The 20,995-nt window shown below is 41.2% G+C and overlaps 1 protein-coding gene across 1 annotated transcript in view; it reads left to right on the top strand.

Annotated features, from left to right (window-relative positions):
- Positions 1-20,995, top strand: part of GUCY2F (guanylate cyclase 2F, retinal) — a 66,010-nt gene that overhangs the window by 36,056 nt on the left and 8,959 nt on the right. Inside the window, exons 7-18 of the mRNA XM_069985912.1 lie at positions 3,394-3,474; positions 3,563-3,739; positions 5,569-5,725; positions 7,522-7,671; positions 9,770-9,918; positions 12,160-12,323; positions 13,690-13,882; positions 14,866-15,040; positions 15,542-15,640; positions 16,163-16,257; positions 20,605-20,690; positions 20,794-20,882. Coding sequence (XP_069842013.1) covers positions 3,394-3,474; positions 3,563-3,739; positions 5,569-5,725; positions 7,522-7,671; positions 9,770-9,918; positions 12,160-12,323; positions 13,690-13,882; positions 14,866-15,040; positions 15,542-15,640; positions 16,163-16,257; positions 20,605-20,690; positions 20,794-20,881 — 1,614 coding nt within the window. The 3' untranslated portion in view covers position 20,882. The remainder of the gene's footprint in view (positions 1-3,393; positions 3,475-3,562; positions 3,740-5,568; positions 5,726-7,521; positions 7,672-9,769; positions 9,919-12,159; positions 12,324-13,689; positions 13,883-14,865; positions 15,041-15,541; positions 15,641-16,162; positions 16,258-20,604; positions 20,691-20,793; positions 20,883-20,995) is intronic.

The raw sequence follows: 20,995 nt of genomic DNA, 5'->3' as shown, positions 1-20,995 counted from the left end.
TCTGATGGCAGTATTAGGGAAAGTAATCAGATAGCAGGTGTATCCAGTACACATCCAGCAGCTCTAAGCATCTGCTCACACACATAGCTCCATATGGTCACTATATAATCTGATAGCAGTATTAGGGAAAGTAATTAGATAGGTGTATCCCGTACACAACTAGCAACTCTAAGGCTGTGTTTACACACAGTAGCTTCATAGGGCACTGCATCATCTGATAGCAGTATAGTGAAAGAAATCAGACAGCAGGTGTTACACAGTACACTACAATTCTAAGGCAATGTTCACACACAGTGGCTTCATAACTTCACTGCATTCTTAAATAGCAGCACACAGAAGGTCCACATGATAACCATCATCTGATAGCAGTATTAGTGAAGGTAATTAAACAGCAGGTGTACATATTACACGACTAAATTCTAAGGCAGTGTTCACACACAGTAGCTTCACTGCATTCTTAAATGTCAGCACACAGAAGGTCCACATGATCACTATCATCTGATAGCAGTATAGTGAAAGTAAATAGACAGCAGGTGTATAGTATACAACTAACAATTCTAAGGCCGTGTTCACACACAGTAGCTTCACTGCATTCTTAAATGGCAGCACTGGAGTAGCACACAGATGCTCCATAGGGTGACTGCGTCATCTGTTAGCAGTATTAGTGAAAGTTATTAGACAGGAGGTGTATCTACCACTACACAATAACTCTAAGGCTGTGTTCATACAAAGTTTTATAGCTTCATTGTATCATCTGATAGAAATACTGGAAAAGTAATCAGACCGCAGGTATACACACTACACAACTACAATTCTAAGGCTGTGTTCACACACACACACACAATTTCACTGCATCCTCTGGTAGCAGTACTATAGAAAGTAAATAGGCAGCAGGTGTTCACAATGCACAAATAGCAGCTCTAGGGTTGTGTGCACACACAAACACACAGTTTTATAGCTTCACTGCATCATCCGATGGCAGTACTATAGAAAGTAATGAGGCAACAGGTGTACACAATTAGCAGCTCTAGGGCTGTGTTCACATACAGTTTCAGAGCTTCACTGCATCATCTGGTAGCAGTACTATAGCAAGTAATCAGGCAGCAGGTGTGCACACTGCACAACTAGCAGCTCTAGGGTTGTGTGCACACAGTTTTATAGCTTCACTGCATCATCTGGTAGCAGTGCTATAGAAAGTAACCAGGCAGTAGGTGTGCACACTGCACAACTAACAGCTCTAGGGTTGTGTGCACACACAGTTTTATAGCTTCACTACATCATCTGATGGCAGTACTATAGAAAGTAATGAGGCAACAGGTGTACACAATTAAAAAACCAAAAAAAGAATTACAGATGCAAGACCAATATATAGTACTTATTTTTATTCGAATATCAAAGAATAATTATTTCAGTTAAAAAATACATAATACATAACAAAGGGGCTGGAGCAAATACAAATCCCCATAAAAGCGGTGGATTAACTAAGTTCTTATACATAAGATACTATATCACAGAATAGATGACAGTAAAATAGAGAACCTATATATACACACATATACTGGGCACTGGGTTGGTACTGCATACAATATATAAATAAATACAACTCAAAGTGAGTACATAGAGAAAAACACCATCCAAATATAATAAATATTAAATATTACCCATACATGTCCTTAGTATACGAGTCCACCTCACCATACACCCGACGCGCGTTTCGCGTGTTGCTTTATCACCCTCGATAAAGCAACACGCGAAACGCGCGTCGGGTGTATGGTGAGGTGGACTCGTATACTAAGGACATGTATGGGTAATATTTAATATTTATTATATTTGGATGGTGTTTTTCTCTATGTACTCACTTTGAGTTGTATTTATTTATATATTGTATGCAGTACCAACCCAGTGCCCAGTATATGTGTGTATATATAGGTTCTCTATTTTACTGTCATCTATTCTGTGATATAGTATCTTATGTATAAGAACTTAGTTAATCCACCGCTTTTATGGGGATTTGTATTTGCTCCAGCCCCTTTGTTATGTATTATGTATTTTTTAACTGAAATAATTATTCTTTGATATTCGAATAAAAATAAGTACACACATATATATATATATATATATATATATATATATATATATATATATATATATATATATATATATATATATATATTGGTCTTGCATCTGTAATTCTTTTTTTGGTTTTTATGTTGGATAGTTTTGGGTGCGCATAGACCGCACTATTTTGGCCTTATATAGGATTATTAGGTGTACACAATTAGCAGCTCTAGGGCTGTGTTCACACACATACACAGTTTCATAGCTTCATTGTAGCAGTACTGGAGAAAATAATGAGACAGCAGGTGTACTAAATACCCAACTAGCAGCTTTTAAAGCTGTGTTCATGTATACACACTATAGTAACATAGGTCACTCATATAGTGAAGCAGTCTAACAGGACTTGCACAACCAATGTTAAAAAAAGTGAAAGACATTGAAACGAAACATTTGAGGCGTAAAAGCCTCATACAACATATATATATATCCAATAATCCTCCTGACACACATGCCAGGCTTCCAGCTCAAAAGAAAAAGCAGCATATCTTACCTTGCTGAAGTATCAAGAAACATTAGCAGCCACCCAGGTGAGGACACAGATCTGGCAGCACCATGATACTTACTGCAGCAGCTTCATGGCTTCCCTCACACAGCGGCTCCATACAGCAGAGAAGCTGAGTGATAGCTCTACTAAAAAGTAAATAATCTCCTCTCTGATACAGCAGAGCAGGAAAAACAACATTTCTATAAATTTCCCCTCTCCACACGACCATGTGGAAAGGAAGAATCTTTGGAAAGGAAAGTCAGACACAAACATAGGCCTGAGCCTGCTTCCCCCTCCTACCACCTGTCCCACAGGAGGACAGAAAAAAACACAAGGAGGAGGGGTCTGTATGGCCTTCTTATAGGGCTCCTAATCAATCTTTTATTAGTACCATCTGTCCTACCATTGCAGGAAGATAGGATCTTCCCCATTTGTGCTGCTGCTGAGGACGTAAGGGAAGGTGTTATATTAAACAAAAGGCCATCATTTTTGTTTGGAAAATTACACCTAGACTGGCACATGTTTTAGCCACAGGTTAGTCCTAGCCTGCATGTGTTTAGAAAACTAGATCTTTACCTATGGGAATGGTCATTTGGTGTGCAGAATACAGCAGGGATGGGGAACCTGCGTCCCTCCAGCTGTTGCAAAACTACAGTTCACATTATGCATTGACATTGTCCAGGAATTGTAGTTTTGCAAAAAAAAACAAAACATTTTTTCAAAATTGATGAAAATCAATTAACTCCTAAAATATTTTATGCAACATTATTATATGTTTTATATCCTTTAAGGGAGATTGGGTATGGATGAAAAAATTTCCTTCTGGAGATTTTGGCGACATCAAGCCTGGCACAAGTGATGTTTTTGAAATGGTATGATAAATCTTTATTGTAGCATTTTTTCGATGTATATCACCATATCGCATGCTTATCTTACTATTTGGTTTATCCTTATGGACAGATGAAGGATATGCGTCATGAAAATGTCAACCCATTCCTAGGTTTCTTCCACGACTGTGGAGTTTTTGCTATTGTCACAGAGTTTTGTTCCAGGGGCAGTTTAGAGGATCTCCTCCGAAATGAGGATGTTAAACTTGACTGGATGTTTAAATCTTCTCTTCTGCTGGATCTGATTAAGGTAAGCAAAGCACCGCCATAAAGAGGGTCAAAAGATATATTACATTTAAAGAGGCACTGTAAACATAAAAAACTTTTAGTATGTCAGAGAGACATGTCAAAAGTTTTGATCGGTCCGGGTCTGAGTGTTCAAAATGAACTGGGAGAAGATAGCTTCATAATGTAAGTCTATGGGACACATCTTTTTCACTGACACAGAGCAGGGAGTGGACCGCTCATTCTATTGATCGGTGAAGGTCTTAACACTCTGACCGATAAAAACTTTTGACTAGGGATGGTCCGAACCGAGTTCGGTTCGGGTTCGTAGGAACCCGAACCCTCGGTAATGATTCCCGCTGTCTGCCCGCTCCGTGCAGCGGGCGGATCCAGCAGGAGGACCGCCTGGAAAACTGGGGTACAGCCATAGCCATAGGCTGTATCCCAGTTTTCCAGGCGGTCCTCCCGCTGTATCCACCCACTCCACAGAGCGGGCAGACAGCGAGACTCTGATGCCGAGCGTTCGGGTTCATACAAACCCGAACCTCGGAGGGTTCGGACCATCCCTACTTTTGACATGTCTCACTAAGAACCTAATTTTAAAAATATCTTTGAACAGCTTTTTATATAGGTATATATGGTAAGTCCTTGCAAATGCAGGTTGCTGTGTAATTGTTATTTTTTTGTCTGTATTTTAGCCACAGCAGCATGCAACCTGCACAGTGTGAACAGTGGTTTTGGAGTGCTGGCCATTTTTTTTTTTTTTGTGTGTTATATGTGGAGGTGTGGCTACCTCCTTTTGGCTTGCACTTCACCCATCTCCTGTGGATGTTTTAAATAGAGTTAAGTTGGATCCTTTATGCCCAGTTTTGTTGGTTTACAGCCCAAGAGAGGCTAGTGTTAGGAACCCTCTGTTTTCTAAGGTCATCTTAACGTGGTGAGATGGCACATTTTATTTGACCAAATAGTTTGTTAAGAGCCAAATAAAAGAAAAATCTGTAGAACAGGTTTTTATTGTGTGTACGATGGAGGTAATATATATGGTAAGTCCTGGCAGTAGCATTTTTCTGTTTTTGTCTTTATATTAACCACAGCAGCGAGAAGCCTGCACAGTGTGAATTGGATTGCTGGCCATTTTTTCCTTTTTATGTCTCTGACATGTGATAGGTGACAGGTACACGTTTATGTCTTCAGATTTACAGTATTTAAATAATTAATTTTAAGGCCTTTGATATGTCTCACTTTCAAGCCTCTGGTTCACCCTATCATTAAGGTGTAATGGAGATGGGAAGTCATCCTTCACTGTTTTGACACTATACTTTGTAAGATGTGCTTATTAAGGTACTTTGCAGTATAGGCAAGAAGACTTGGTTTTCCTGGTTAGACGGGTATCAAGTAGGGTATTGTGGGTTCTTGGAGCTTTACCTGACTTGAAGCTTAAGAAGTCTGGCAAATTATAAAATCCGTCAGCTAGCAGGGGGGGAATTGAATACAAGTGCTAACTTACCTCTCCCCCGTGGCAGCTGTGAGCATTGGGACCTCCGCCGGAAGGCATTTTGCCCCAAGTCATGACTAGGGGAAAAGGTCTGTCCCAGCTGATGGACTGGCCACTCAGCCAATCGATGACTGAAGCGGCATCCTGCCCCAGTCACTGACTGGCTTAGAGGCCAGTCCATTAGCTAGGGTCCTAGTTAGTACTAGTAATCAATCCCCCCCCCCCCTTTTGCAGGCTGACAGATTTTTAAATCCACCAGACTTCTCGTTTAACATCCACCTTTCTCTTTTTGTCACCTATATTATGTAACCGTCATGTTTTGGTAAAGAAATAAATGTCTGTACATGTGTTCTTCTCAGGGCATGAAATATTTGCACCACAGAAAATTTGTTCATGGTCGCCTCAAGTCTCGAAACTGTGTTGTAGATGGACGTTTTGTTTTAAAAGTGACTGACTATGGTTACAATGAAGTTTTACAAACCCAAAAGATTGCTCATGAAGAACCTTCTGCACTCGGTAAATATCTATATATATATATACATATATATATATATATATATATAAATATATTAAAAATATAATAATAAAAATAAGTTAGGGCCCGTTCACACTGAGCAAAATCGGCAGAATTACGCCTGCCTCAGTGTCAAACAGTCTATGAGAGGGCTTGTGCACCTCCGACCCTCTCCACTCAAAGAATTGACTTGTCAATTCTTTGAGCGGAGAGACGCTGAAGCAGAGGCGTGAGAACCATCCTAGTGAAACAGACGGCAGGCTCCGCTGCGGAATTCAGCCGGTTTTATTTTGTGTGAACAGACCCATATACTATATAGATTGTGATGTAAAGAAACAAGCCGTTATTGTAAAAGTGCCGTCCGTTCCTCCTATCGCTGCCTAGTTCCTGAGATTTTCTCCAGTTTGTATAATGTTTGGTTTGGTGCACTGTAGGTGGGGCCAGCGCCTCAGTGCACTGAGATCTCCTCCTGAGGGAAGGAGATATATTTAAGGGATTACAATGTAAGAGCAAAAAGGTACATTTATTGGGTAGCTGGCCTGCCATAAATGCTTGACTGCCAATAAATCCAGGCAGTGGGCTGGCAGCTTATGTGACGAGTCACAAAATATGTTGTCTTACTTGCTCTCCACAGTTCATTGTGGAGACACACAGCTCATGCTGGGCAGCTTGTTGCCAAGGCAACTGTACAGCATCCAATGAGCTTTGTGCACAAGTCCTATTGATCAGAATAGAGCTTGTGCATGGAACTCACTGGCGTCTCACAGTTGCCATGGGAATGTGGCGTGCAATGCGTTTCTACACATTGAGAGCGTGTAGCATAGCATCATTAAAGTGACTCTTCAAATAAAATAGGACTAGTATACATTACCAGCAAGGTATCGGATGGTTATCCTGACAACTGCCATGGCTGGTGTACAGTAGGGTCTGTCCATGACAAATATCAGATCTGCTAGAATAGAGATGGAAGGGCACAATAACTCTATTAATAATTTAATTAATAACTTTAGTTACAGTATTAATGCCTCTAATATGAGTATGCCATTGGAACTTTGGTGTTACAATGTTAAGAGCCCCAATGTTGCTTCATTGCTGAATCTTTGTGAATTTTTGATTAAAAAAAAAATATTAAAATATTAATGTTAACATATTTTATTGTTAATCTTATATGATCATGCCACCATAAAAACTGGTAGTAAATGCTGCCAATGGTGACTGTATAATACAGTATGGTGCAGGCAGAGTTTCCTTGCCCACATGACACACATTGTAATAGTATGGCATCTCGTAGGAACAACACATTCACTATTACATCTTAGGGCAGGAAGAGGTTAAAGGTTACATGTTTGTATGTGTAACCTTAAATATATATTATTTTTTGGAGGATGGGGGGCCGAGGGTATGATTTAGTTTTCTGCCCGGGCTTGGTTCGTCCCTGGTTGGAAAGGACCATACCCCTCCACCGCCATCCTGCATTATTTGCATGGATTCCCTAGCCCCTAGAGTATAGAGTTTCACCTTATTACATTTTACTATCAGTGGGCAATTTACTGTGCAGTGGCACAAAGAGAGTTACAACTTGTCCTGCAAAAAAATAAGCCTTATAGCACTATGAAAGTTATGGTTGGGGAGGAAGTGAGGAGGAAGAAAACGTAAGCCAAAAATGTTAACCGAGGGGGGGGGGGGGGGTGTTGTTTCTGGAAAGGGTTAGGTTTTTGCCTGATCACTATTTTCATAAAATATTCTGTGAGAGGTATGTAACTAACCTAACATTTTGTGTGTGATCATACTCTTACAGAGTTACTCTGGACAGCACCAGAACTATTGAGGGACCCACATGCAGCTTTACATGGCACTTTCACTGGAGATGTTTATAGCTTTTCCATAATTATGCAAGAGGTAGTGGTGCGTGGGCCCCCATTTTGTACTTTGGAACAAACTCCTGAAGGTAATTACATTTCTGGTAGCATGTTGATGGTGATTATTGTTTATTACCTGATGCAGTGTTTTCCAACCTTTTCCACCTCGGTGCACCCATTGTAAAAAAAAATTACCTTGTGGCACCATGGCCACATTAAAAATGCAAAATACAAAAAAAAGTAATTTAGTGACTCACAAGTGGAGTTGTTTCTTTTGCTCTCCATCCTGAGACGTTCCTTTTACTCAATTTCCGGCCCAGACCACCACGACAATTTCTTCCAGCAACAATTCTTCTCTTCTGAACCTGCAAGATCTTAGGCTCCAAACTTTTCCAGCTACTTTCTTCACTCTTTCCCTCTTATAGGCTCCCAAACAGTAGTAATTCTGTTGTTTGATGTCATGTGCAGGAAAGTGAGTATTTGGGTTGCTCCCTGTATGAAGGATCCCCTTCTGTGTCCCTTCATATAGTAATAATGCCCCCTGCTGTGCCCAGCCATATAGGAATAAATGCCCCCTTGCTGTGCCCTTCCATATAGTAATAATGCATTCGGCTGTACCTGCATATAGTAATAATGCCCCCTGCTTTACCCTCCATATAGTAATTATGTCCCCTCCTGTGCCCAGCACATTGTAATAATGTCCCATGCTGTGTCCATCCATATTGTAACAATGCCCTCTGCTGTGCCCCTACATAGTAATAATGGCCCCATATAGTATTAATGCCTCTTGCCCTGCTGTGCCTCCATAGTAATAAAGCCCCTTGTCCTGCTGTGCCCAATAGTAATAATGCCCCCTGCCCTGCTGTGCCCCATAGTTATAAAGCCCCTTACCCTGCTGTGTCCCAGTAGTGATAAAGCCCCCTGCCCTGCTGTGCCCCCATAGTAATAATAAACCCTTCCCTGCTGTGCCCCCATATTAACAATGCCCCCTGCCCTGATGTGCCCCCATAGTAATAATAGACCCTGCCCTACTGTTCCCCCATATTAATAATGACCCAAACGCAAAAGAAAAAAAACAATTATACTCATTTGATCTGGTCTTTCCCTCTTCTGGCCTTCAGCCTGTGAGCGGCAGGGATGGATCCTGCAGCAGGTGCAAAGATGTCATATAATTGTGCTGCTGGACAGATCACGTCTCAGCCTCACATAGGCTACGGGTATGATGTGCTTGCAGCTAATATAATAAATGGAAGATTGCGATGCTGACTGCTCCCAATCCCTCATTCTCTGCACTATTGTCAGCCCACTTACTGTAAAGCCGATACAGTGAGCAGGCTGACATTATAGTGAGTGTGGCCACAACTTCTATTGATGTCTAAAGTGAACATGCCCATCGGTATGTCGCAACACCCCACACAGTACCCCAGTGTGCCGCGGCATCCTGGTTAGAAACCATTGATCTAATGTTTTAAGGTTTTATATTGGTAGGGGTTGGTTTATCATTGATATTGTACTTTTAAAGCTGCCCCTGATGACCTCCTCTAATGGTCATTAGAAAGTTTCCATAATATAAAAGCTTGCTTCCCTATAGTACAATTAAGCCTCTCTTATAGATGAGCGCAAGTTGTATGCAGCCCTAAGGAGTCCTGGAAAACAGCCTATGGCTGTATCTATGTTTTCCAGGACACCCTAGTGGTGCATCCAACGTCTTCAGCCACTGCTATTCAAACGCTGAACAATTGGATGAACCCGAACAATAGGGATTTGAATCACGTTGCCTGGAGAATGTGGATGTTTCCCAAGGACTTCCTTGGTAAACACAAATACAGCCCAGGGCTCAGACGGGATTCAAATGCCTATCATTCAGGTGTGTGTGAAACCGAATTGTCGGCAAATCCATAAATCTCTATATGTATGCTATTATTTAGTTACATTACATAGTAAAGATTTTAGTATCACTTATTATTCAAGGTCTGAGAACTTAAATTTCTGTAAAGTGTAAAGTTCGCTCATCTCTACATACAACAGAAAGAGCATACATCTAAACCATTTACAATTCTAAAATGATAGTACTCATGGACAAATATCTGTTTTCTCCCACCACGTGCTTATCCTTCTTTGGTGATCTTTGAGTGTAAGACATAGTTGATAGATATATTCAAAATACCAATACTTTCTGCATTTCAGAAATCATCCCAAAGATTAAAAAGCCTCCCCCTTTATGCCGTCCTGTGGTGTCTCCTGACCATGCTCCTATGGAGTGCATTGTGCTCATGAAACAGTGCTGGAATGAAGTGCCGGACAGACGTCCTACTTTCGATGATATATTTGATCAAGTGAGAAGTTTATTTCTTATTAAAAATTGTACAGGTGATATATGTATTAACAACAATTGATGTACATTAAACAAATAAATACTTTTTAAAGGTGAATGTACCACTAAGTACATGGCTTTCTGTTTTTTACATGAACAGACTGGCGCAGGGGTGGTGATGTCACTGGCATGGTCCATTTTCTGAACCACCGGCTGGTTGCCGGGCAAAGCACTGGTCTATTCCCAAGCACCAGCCCAGCATGGAGCAGTGGGGCAGGCCCCCCGGCTCCCAGTGTGACGTTCTTCCCTCTGCGGCCCATTGATTTTAATGGAGCTGCATGACACCGGGGAGGGTGTTTCATCACACTGGGGTCAAGCAGGCCTGCCCTAGTGCTTCATGCTGGGCTGGTGTTTGGGAATAGACCAGGGTAGCGCCAGTGTCACTCTATTCATGTAAAAAACACAAAGCGCTGTACCTAGTGGTACATTTGCCTTAAGATCACAAATAATTTTACCTGTACGTGATACTGATAATGTTATAAAATAAGCCTGGGCTTTATTATTATTTTTTTCAGGGTAGCTTCACATGTACCGGATTTGCAGCGGATTTCACACTGCGAGTTTGCAGTGAAATCCGCTGTGAAAACTTGTACGGTGGAGTTCAATGGGGATACATACCCGCAGTGGAATTTTCTTTCCGCTGCGGGTATGTAACCTGGACCCTTTAAGAACTGATTGGCTGATGGGCACCGACGGGAGCTGGGAGCCTCACATGCAGCCGCGGCGCCGAGCAGGTAATGTATTATCCGGGCGCGGCCTGCGGGGGGTTAAAGGGGCTGGGTTACATACCCGCAGCAGATTTCATTGCAAACTCGTAGAGTAAAATCCGCAGCGAATCCGGTACGTGTAAAGGTACCCTTAATCAGTGGCTTATACATTGGATATTCTTTGTGATAATATTGGGATACCTGAACATTTAGGAGCAGTGCTTAATGCAATGTACAAGCAGTATTCATATTTCCATGTACACCTGCATTTCAGACAGTTCCAACCTGGTAATGGGCTACTTTGCACATTTTTAGGGTAGGTTCCATGTACAAAAATATGAATGAAATTTAAAAATGACCTTAAAAGCTGTTAGAAATTGTCAGTTTTTACTATCATAAGTTACAGCCCTTTATTTTATCTCTTTAAACTAGCCTGCTGATATCTCCCTATTGTGCACAGGGAGCAGAGTTTAATCTTTATGCTATTTAGGCATTTTGCTAGTCCTGCTCCCAGTGCACCAAAACACCTCAATAGTAGATGGGAAATTGACTGGCGCTGTGTGCGGGAATCGGGCAGCGGTTAAAAAAAAAGGCTGCAGCAACGGCATCCCTGTGGCGGTCTATTGATGGTACATTTCCTTTAAAGGGACACTGTCACCCCCTTTGTGCATTCTGACATCTGTACACAGGTTTATATCGTACGTCATGGTGTTTGTTCAAGTAAAAAGTGTCCTTTTATCAACTGCAGATTGTATTAAGTGGGCGTGACCTTGCGGCATTAGCGCCACTTAGCCCCGCCCACAAGATGCCCATTGGTTGGTCGACGTAAAGGGGGTGGAGTCTAGACCTTTCAGCCAGCCTGTTCCAATGGCCGGTGAGCGGGCGGGGCCAACTGTGTCATTGTGGGCGGGGCTAAGTGGCGCTAATGCCGCGAGGCCCCACCCACTTAACACAATCTGCAGTTGATAAAAAATGACTTTTTACTTGAATAACCACCATGACGTATGATATAAAATAAGGTATGAAAACCGCTAAATTTACACTTTACACCTGTGTAGAGAAGTCAGAATGCAAAAAGGAGGTGACAGTGTCACTTTAAGTCAATGGGAAACTGTCTGGCAGTGGCCAAACCATATAGAATAACTACTGTAATTTAGTATGACCGTCCAAATAATGGGCATGCTCATTCTTTACTACCTTGTCTAATCTCCTTCAAAGAAAAATCCTATTCTATTAACATCCATCAGTACTTGGAGCAAACTGTGCCACAATTCACAATTGTTCTTTATCTCCCCTAATCCCCCCCAACTACTATAACTCTGTTCACCTCACAATCCATCAAACAGTTAAAAATCCATATTCCTCCCCCTAAAACATGCCTGAATACTCCTGGGGCACAGGTAAGTGTAACATTCCTATTGCTCATCTATGGGGTTCTGTTAGTCAGATCAATTTGTGAAATATAAAAATATTGTTTTTCTCCCTTTAATATACAGTTTAAAAATATCAATAAAGGGAAGAAAACAAACATCATTGATTCCATGCTGCGCATGTTGGAACAATACTCAAGCAACCTTGAGGACTTAATACGGGAAAGGACGGAGGAACTGGAGATAGAAAAACAGAAAACAGAAAAGCTCTTAACACAAATGTTACCGCCGTAAGTAACCATTCAGGGTCTATCACTATGCAGACTTTCTGAATAATGGCTTTATTGCTGGAAAGCTTCCTCAATAATGTGGAAAAAAAGACATTCAGCATAAGGGGCATTTCTTTTGTACCGTGTTTCATAATGTATATGTTTTCAGGAAGATATACTAGATGCTAGGTTGTATGCCAAGATGACAACCACTGTTTGCATTACTTGATGGAAGGATATGTACACGTGCTGCAGGGCATAACATGTTGTTGTTGTTTTTTTTATTTTGCCACTAGTTGCACAAAACCATAGTGCTTTCTATTGATTTTCTTCCAGCTACAATATCATTGAATTTATAAATTTACTGTTGCCACAGCCAAAGGAAAATAGTGTGGCCTTGGCAAAGGGACATGGGTTAAAATATGCCTCCATGTGCCAAAAATGTGGCACAATTCAGATTAACTATTAAAGGGGTTGGCCACTTTATAGTAAAATTGCTCAGTGTACAGTATTAGTAAGTTTACTTAGTGCCCTTACTGACAGCAGCTCCCTGTGTACCTCATAGAGCTACAATCAGACTCTCTCCAGGCCGTGCTGCCCTGCTCTGTGGTGAGTCCGTCCATAAGATTGCCGACGTGGAGGAGCATGTGACCATGCCCTGTCCCTTAGTGTTCACCATAAGCATATACAGGCACACTTAGGGACGGGGCATGGTTACATGCTTCTCTATGTCAGCCATCTTATAGACAGACTCACCAGCAAGCAGGACAGCCCAGCCTGGAGGAGCAGAGTATAATATTAGCCCTATGAGGTACACAGGGAGCTGCTGTCAGTATATACAGTGAGTACGTTTACTAATACTGTATACTGAACTATTTTACTATAAAGTGGTCAACCCCTTTAACTAATGGTTGGTCTGAGCCCCAGTCTCATAGATCAGTGCTTGTTTAATAAGCTTTTACACAGCTCAGCCATTGTGCTGGCAGGGATTGTTCTGTCAAAATGATGTGATTAGCTGTAAAATTATAATGTTCTGTGCAATGGGACAGGGCAATGTCAGAACTGGGGCAGTGGGGTAGGGAGTAGGTGAGTACATGGCTTTTTTTTGTAAGCCCTGACTGTGTGTAGCTATATAGAAGGAAAATCCCCCATACGTCCCCTTTAAGAAGATTATGTTCATTGGTTTTCAAGTAAAGTGTATACCAAGTAGAATATCAGTCTACACATCTTTCTAGTGTTTCTGATTATTAAAATGCAATATCAGACCAAATTTACACTGGTTACCTTATGTTGTATAGTGATGTCCATTATTACTTCACTTTGTGCACACTTTTACTAAATGAGTACTAATACTAGATGTATACTCACCCATCTGTTTGATTTGTAGATCTGTTGCAGAAGCACTAAAAACGGGGTGCACAGTGGAGCCAGAGGGGTTTGATGAGGTCACGTTATACTTCAGTGATATAGTGGGTTTTACCACTATATCAGCAATGAGCGAGCCAATAGAAGTGGTTGACCTTCTTAATGACCTCTACACATTGTTTGATGCTGTGATAGGAAATCATGATGTTTATAAGGTGAGTCATAACTCGAAAAAACAAATATTCCTACCTTTTTCATTTACATATGTGTTGTTTGCATATTGAGGCGGTTATAATGGCTTTCAATAGCCAATACACCATTTGTACAAACAAATCTATTTAATTCCTTGTACCAGTGTCCTAGCTACCATAAAGGCAGACAACGCCACTACTCACAGTTAAATGCTGCAGTGCCCTGACTGACAGAGCAAGAAGCCATTAGCTTACTGCCCTGGCAATCTCTCTTGTGGCCGGAGGCAGCATTGCACCTCCAGCTAAAGGAGCCCCCCCATACACATACTCACTGTGCCTGGAACAGTACCCCAGCATTTGTTCTTTCAGTCCACTTATACTTTGGGGAGCTGGGAGAACGCTGGGACACCACACCGGGACAGGTAAGTATGTGTGTGTTTGGGGGGGGGGGGGGGGCATACAGCATTCATGGGGCTTTGTAAACAGAAAAAATGGACCAAATAATATACAAAATACCTTAATTCAATAAATCTCAAAATACATGATCCACTTTTAAAAAGATAAATAACATAATGTATTAAAAAGTTCCAGATATTACTGACATGGTGAGCAATATAAATAGGCAGTGTAGTGATTTAGCACTCTATACAGGAGGGTTTAAGTCCAAGTCCGGGTCTCCCCAATTGGAGAATGTAAGCCTAACTAAACCACCCCCCAATAACCATAAATGCTGAGAGCCAGTAAAACAATCACCACTTACCCATGTCAGTGTCTCCCCATTCATGGGGCCCAGTACAATTTTTTGCTTTGGGCCCCAGGAATCCCAATTACCCCTCCACCTTGATTATATGTAAATCTGCAGTCTTTCTTCTTACAAGCAAAGGTGGGTTTACCAACAATACCATTTTAGCAAACACTTTACTACTTGTATTTCACATTCAAATTTTAATAGTCTTTAATCATATATAAGGATTCTTGAATATATATGTATATATTTTTTCTAACAGGTGGAAACTATAGGAGATGCCTACATGGTTGCATCAGGCCTTCCCAAGAGAAATGGAAATAGGCATGCAGCAGAAATAGCTAACATGTCTCTGGATATCCTCAGTTCTGTAGGATCTTTTAAAATGAGGCACATGCCTGATGTCCCTGTTAGGATACGTATAGGCCTGCATTCAGGTAATATTTTCTACAGTCATACAGTATACAACATATACAGTGTACAATTTACAAATTCAATGTAAACTATAGGCTAAGTTCACACACACAGTAAAAAAAAGCTAAATATAACTAATTTTGAGTGAAAATTAAACAATGTATGCAGAAATGAATATAAACAGCCATATTTTACATAAGCAGGTGGTAAATAATGAGCATGTTCGTTATTTTGATGGTCGTAATTAATGATGGTCCTTATTCTATATAGTGTGTGCACTGCACCCATAGACATCTATAGGACCCTTCAGTACCCCTATATATCTTAGATTCCTTAGAGAGGGTTTTTTTTTTACCACATTGAGTATGTCACTGTGGAACCCAACTGAAAATAATCAAGGCATGCCCCAAGATATATTTTATTAAGAAGCTAAGGAACAAAATACCTACAGATCTTTGGTATGGAGCCAATGTGACTGGTGTTTTCAGACTATTTATTTCAGTTTATTCACTTTTTTCTTGTAGGGCCTGTGGTTGCAGGTGTAGTAGGTCTAACAATGCCAAGGTATTGCCTCTTTGGAGACACAGTAAACACTGCCTCCCGCATGGAATCAACTGGGTTACGTGAGTAAAGAAACAATGACCGATCATAATGTGACTATAAACAGGATCTTCTACATTTGTTTAGCTGCATTTCAGGGATAGAAGAGTGCCTCGATATGTTGCATTGTATACCCATTTGCCTTTATATCAGACAATGAGATAAGGAATTTGCTAACAATTGCTGGTTTATATTAACAGGAAAAACAAACATTTATAAAAGTTGCACCCCTGGTATACGCTAAGGACCAGGTGCAGATTCTTACCTTTTCCATGGTGTGTGCCAGCAGTAACCCCTGCTCACCTGATAGGTGGGCGAGGGGGGGCATCAACGCGGAGCTTTGGCATCCTCCCGTGCTTAATTTATCATGGTTTATGGCTGCAAACTGGCGTAAACCATGCAGAAATGTGCATCGGAGCAGGTGTAGATTTCTGCTTAAGTCCTGCGACAGGCGCAGGTCCCACCAGCTGTGCTAAGTGTCTCCCAAAGATCTTTAATGTAAAGTGTTACCTTTTAAGTTGCTTAATGCTTATATTCCTTTACAGCGTATCGGATCCATGTCAACCAGAGTACTGTCAAAACCCTCAGATCTTTAAATGAGGGGTATATTCTGGAACTGAGAGGAAGGACAGAGCTGAAGGTAAGTGACATGTTTATCTGTATCATACACAATGTTCTCTGTTAGACGTCACTGAAGTAATTTGTTCCAATTACAAGCTGAGGTCAGTTCTCGAGAAATTTCTAGGAATTAACAAGCTTAAATCCTTGACATATCTGTGTAGACTGGACACCCACATCACTGTATTTTACCTGAATAAGTCAGGATTGTTTAAGTAAATTACATTAGTCAAGCACCCTGTGTCATCCTACCAATTGCACCTACAATGACATCTGTAAACGAACGAGTAATCAGTTTGAAATGCTTCTGACGTCCCACGTTGTTTTTTTTTAGCTTTTTTTGCCTTAAAGTGTACCTGTCATTTTAAAAGTTTTTAACACTGACAAGGTCATTTTAGTGCTATCACTGCTGCTATTCGGCCCCACTTCATGTGTACAGCTATTTCTCATTCTCTCCACCTTAAAGGATGGCACTGGCACTTTAGAGCGTAGGCATTGGCACTTCCTTTCTCTGTTTGTCCGGCCAAGTGCTACTTATCACTGTTATGAACTGGACTAAACAGGCTGGCACTGTGCTGGGGGATGGTTTACAGTACACTGCTATAGACAGCATCTGAAGTCAGAAGAGGTTATCCATGCTTTGGCTTTGCTAGGTGTTATGTGAGCAAAAATAAAAACAAAAGAGCAGCACCATGCCAAGGAAGACCTTATACTGAGCATTTAAAATGCTGCCATAGCTGCCGCTGATGATGATGACAAGCTAAAGGGAGGGGGAGAGAATATTATATTCAGGAGGCAGCACTGTATACAAACATTAATAAGAACACAAGTGACAGAAATTAGAAGGAAGCTTTAATTTACCTGACAGGGACAAAGCGTTTGGAGAAAGCAGGCAAGCTCACAGATTATTATTATTATTTATTTATAGAGCGCACTTAATTCCAGAGCGCTATACAGGCGACAGGGGTAACAAACAAGAACATTACAAGATCAAATTACATTACATGAAGGCAGATGGCAGACTGATACATGGAGAAGAGATTGCAGTTACACAGCCTAGGCCCTCTCTCTTATTTGCTTAGTAGTAGCTAAGCCCCACTTCCTGCATTCCATCTTGGTTTGTCTGTTACTAGAGATGGATTGAGCCTGACAACAGGCAGTGGACTGTAGATTATAAGGAAGTGAGGCACCTAGTGGCTAAGACTTTATAGTAATTTTTTTCTGCTCGATCAAAAGTAGAGTTGAGTGAGTATTTCAATACTTCCTTACTTGAGTTGAGCATTTTTTAATGCTCAAATGCTTTATTCAAGTAATGAACCCCATTAAAATCAAGCGTTTTCCTATTTGCCAGCTACTCGAGAGTGGAGAGTGCCTGGTAAACATAGGAAATTTTAACGCTGGACAAACGATCGTTCTGAGTTAAATTTCCCTTTTCTTATTTTTTTCATATATTTCGTTCCTTCAGAGGATGTTCGAACCAAATATACAAAAATCAGAAAATAAAAATATAATAGCTTTATGCAAGACACATTACAGCTGAGGCGGAGAATATTTGCAATTGCCGGTATTCCCCGCCTCATTTGTATTTCTTTAGCATAAAGTTATTACATTTTTCCGTTCTAATGGTTGTATATTTCATTTAAACATTCCCTGAAGAAACAAAGTAGACAAAATTATTTTTTTTTATTTTTGTTTGTTTTAACGGGGCTATAATTGACGGACGAACAATTTCAGTCTTTGGTTACTCAGGCATGCTCACTCAACACTAGTAAGGAATCATTTCTTTGCTAAATCAAAGGGGTGTTTCCGGGCAAAACAAACTGATGATCTAGTTACTGATCAATGCCGCTGCTTCACAACGAGAGGGGCCACAAGCATTCGGCTTTGTTCATGTAAATGTGAAAAAAATGTATGGAAGTCTAGGGGAGAAAAAAAAATCACAAACTGTTATTGTCATTTGAAAATGGCTTTAAAAAGGATGTACCATCATGAATCGAATTCCACATGAATCGAACAGCATCGGGGAAGCCGATGCTGTGGTCCTTTTTTTGAACCGCGGCCCGATTCCCGCATATGGCGCTGTTCTATTCATGGTTACCAGGCCAGGTTGAAGCACTGGAGGTGGGCCGTTCACCCCCAGTGGGAGGAAACCCCCGCCCCTTTATGACGCGGCTCCAGAATCAATGGAGCAGTGTCATGAAGGGGCGGGGGTTTCCTCACACTGGGGGCGGGTCGGTCTGCTTCCAGTGCTTTAACCTAGCCTGGTAACCATGGATAGAATGGCGCCGTACGCGGGAAGTGGCTTCCTCGTGCCGGTGCAGTTCGATTTATGTATAATTTTAAAGAGAGTGTACTTGATGGTACTTCATCTTTAAATCAGGCAATATTGACCCTTCTGGCAACTGGCATATACTTTTCTGTGTATGTTACCTTGTCTTACTATATTACAAATGTTGCCATATTGCTAAGAAATAATAATGATGATAATTTATACTGAAGAAATGCCAGCATTTAATTTAATTATGAGGATCGAACCACTTTTACCTTAGAATAAGGCTGTGCATCCTCTTGGCTGGTGTCATACACACATAGCAGTTTTATTGAAAAATACCACTGCAGTTTTTGATGCAGTCCTTCCTTTATATTCCCTGTTCCTTTTAAATCCACCCTTGGCTTTGGCTCTAAAGACTGAATGAAGCTTTGTCTGTCCAGACATGATGGGAATTGTACTTTTACAACAGCTAGAGGGCCAAAGATTCCCCATCCCTGCCTTAAAGCGACTCCGTACCCACAATCTGACCCCCTCAAACCACTTGTACCTTTAGATAGCTGCTTTTAATCCAAGATCTGTCCTGGGGATCTGTTCAGCAGGGGATGCAGTTATAGTGATAAAAACAACTTTTAATCCGGCAGCGCTGTGTCTAACGGCCGGGGCTTACATTTGTATATGCATTAGGCTGGCACAACCTTTCTGTCCTTCCTCCCCACCCTCCTCATCATTAGGAATACTCCTGGCAGATTGCTTCCTATTCCACACCTGTGGCAGCCCGGCACATGGCTGGATCGTTAATACACTTGTGCAAAGCTCAAACAGCGGTAAATGTTTCTGGATCATTCCTTATAATAAGGAGGGTGGGAAGGAAGGACGGAGAGGTGGTGCCAGCCTAATGCATATACAAATGTAAGCCCCGGCCATTAGACACAGCTCTGCTGGATTAAAAGTTGTTTTTATGACAATAACTGCATCCCCTGCCGAACGGACCCCAGGACAGATCTTGGATTAAAAGCAGCTATCCGAAGGTACAAGTGGTTTGGGGGGGACAGATTGTGGGTACAGAGTCGGTTTAAAGTAAACTGTTCTACCTGAATATAGATCTTAGGGAGAAAGAGGAAGTAGCTCTTTATAAATCAAGAACCTGATGCTGCTGGTGTTATGTGTCAAAGAAACAGGCATTGGTAGCATATTGCTACCCTATGGGGCCCTAATATACAGTTATTTTCGAACAAGCTGATATCACCCCGCGTAATAGGGCTAGTGATCAGTCAATGAATGAGCAAACACTCATTTATCCTTAGCGCTTTTTTTCTGAAATGCTAAAAAATCATTGCCTGTTGGCTGCACATCTTCCTGTGTAATTGGGGATTTGTGGCCAATGGCTAATTGTGGCTAAGGGTCTCAGGATAGCTTTCCGTTTCGTATGGGGACATTACATTAATAGTCGTGGAACTAAAGCAACCTTCTGGGAGCTTCTTACAAGTTTATTGAGTATAGGCAATCCTCTGTAAGGGGTTGTCTGGAGACATTAAACACTCATCCCCCCCAGACAATCCCTTTATATATGCCAAAATCATCAGCACAAATCCCTGTATGCAGTTGCATATGTTGAGGGTATACATTCAGTGCCTATGTCAAGGGATTTTTCTGGTGTATATCCTGAAGGTGTATCACAATGAGACAGTGAACAGAGTACTGAATATATCACTGACAGATTACAAAAGCCACAGGGATTTGGAAGCACAGAGTAAATTATAGAGTATTTTCTACATTACACTATGATTAAAACTTATCTACATAGAGCCAACATACTGCTTGTCAGCTACAGCTTTCCATGACGCAGCATAGGGTATCAATGCTTGGCTTGAATGACGACCAGCAGTTAAAATATGACCTTTAATTTGTAAAAAAAACCAAAAAAAAACACCTTTTCCTGAGATACAGTGGACTCCCAATCACTGGATAAGACCAGGTTCACTTATTTTATATTTCACTATTTTGAATTAGAGGCTTTTATTTGGCCCAACTTTGGTGGAACAGTGGGGGTCCTCCAAAGCCACCTGGTAACTATGTCCTTTGTCTCTTTTGGATAAGGGTAAAGGTATTGAAGAGACATACTGGCTGGTTGGAAAAGAAGGTTTTAGAAAACCGTTACCTGTCCCACCAGTGATCAAGTCAGGGTAAGCGGAGACACCATGCGGTCCAGGCGCAGGATATCCTCTTGCTGTCCACCTAACTGTGTTTTTATATTTTTTTCCGTCACTATTTTGATATCGTTCACAGGCAAGTGGGTCATGGTTTTCTGCAGGATGAGATAACCGCTTTCAAAAGAAGAAAAGCAGAAAAGCAACTTGCAAGGAAGAATATCTGAGGTAATGTTATGCATGAAAATGTATAACATTACATGCTATATGTGTCACCACTTCTCCTGCAGTCTAATGGAAACTTCTCTCCTAATTGCATAGCAATAATCAGGAGGTTCTCT

The sequence above is a fragment of the Dendropsophus ebraccatus genome, chromosome 10, assembly GCF_027789765.1.
Source record: "Dendropsophus ebraccatus isolate aDenEbr1 chromosome 10, aDenEbr1.pat, whole genome shotgun sequence".
NCBI classification, from domain to species: Eukaryota; Metazoa; Chordata; class Amphibia; order Anura; family Hylidae; genus Dendropsophus; species Dendropsophus ebraccatus.
Note: the sequence above shows the minus strand (reverse complement) of the source record. Positions and strands in the feature narration are given on the sequence as shown.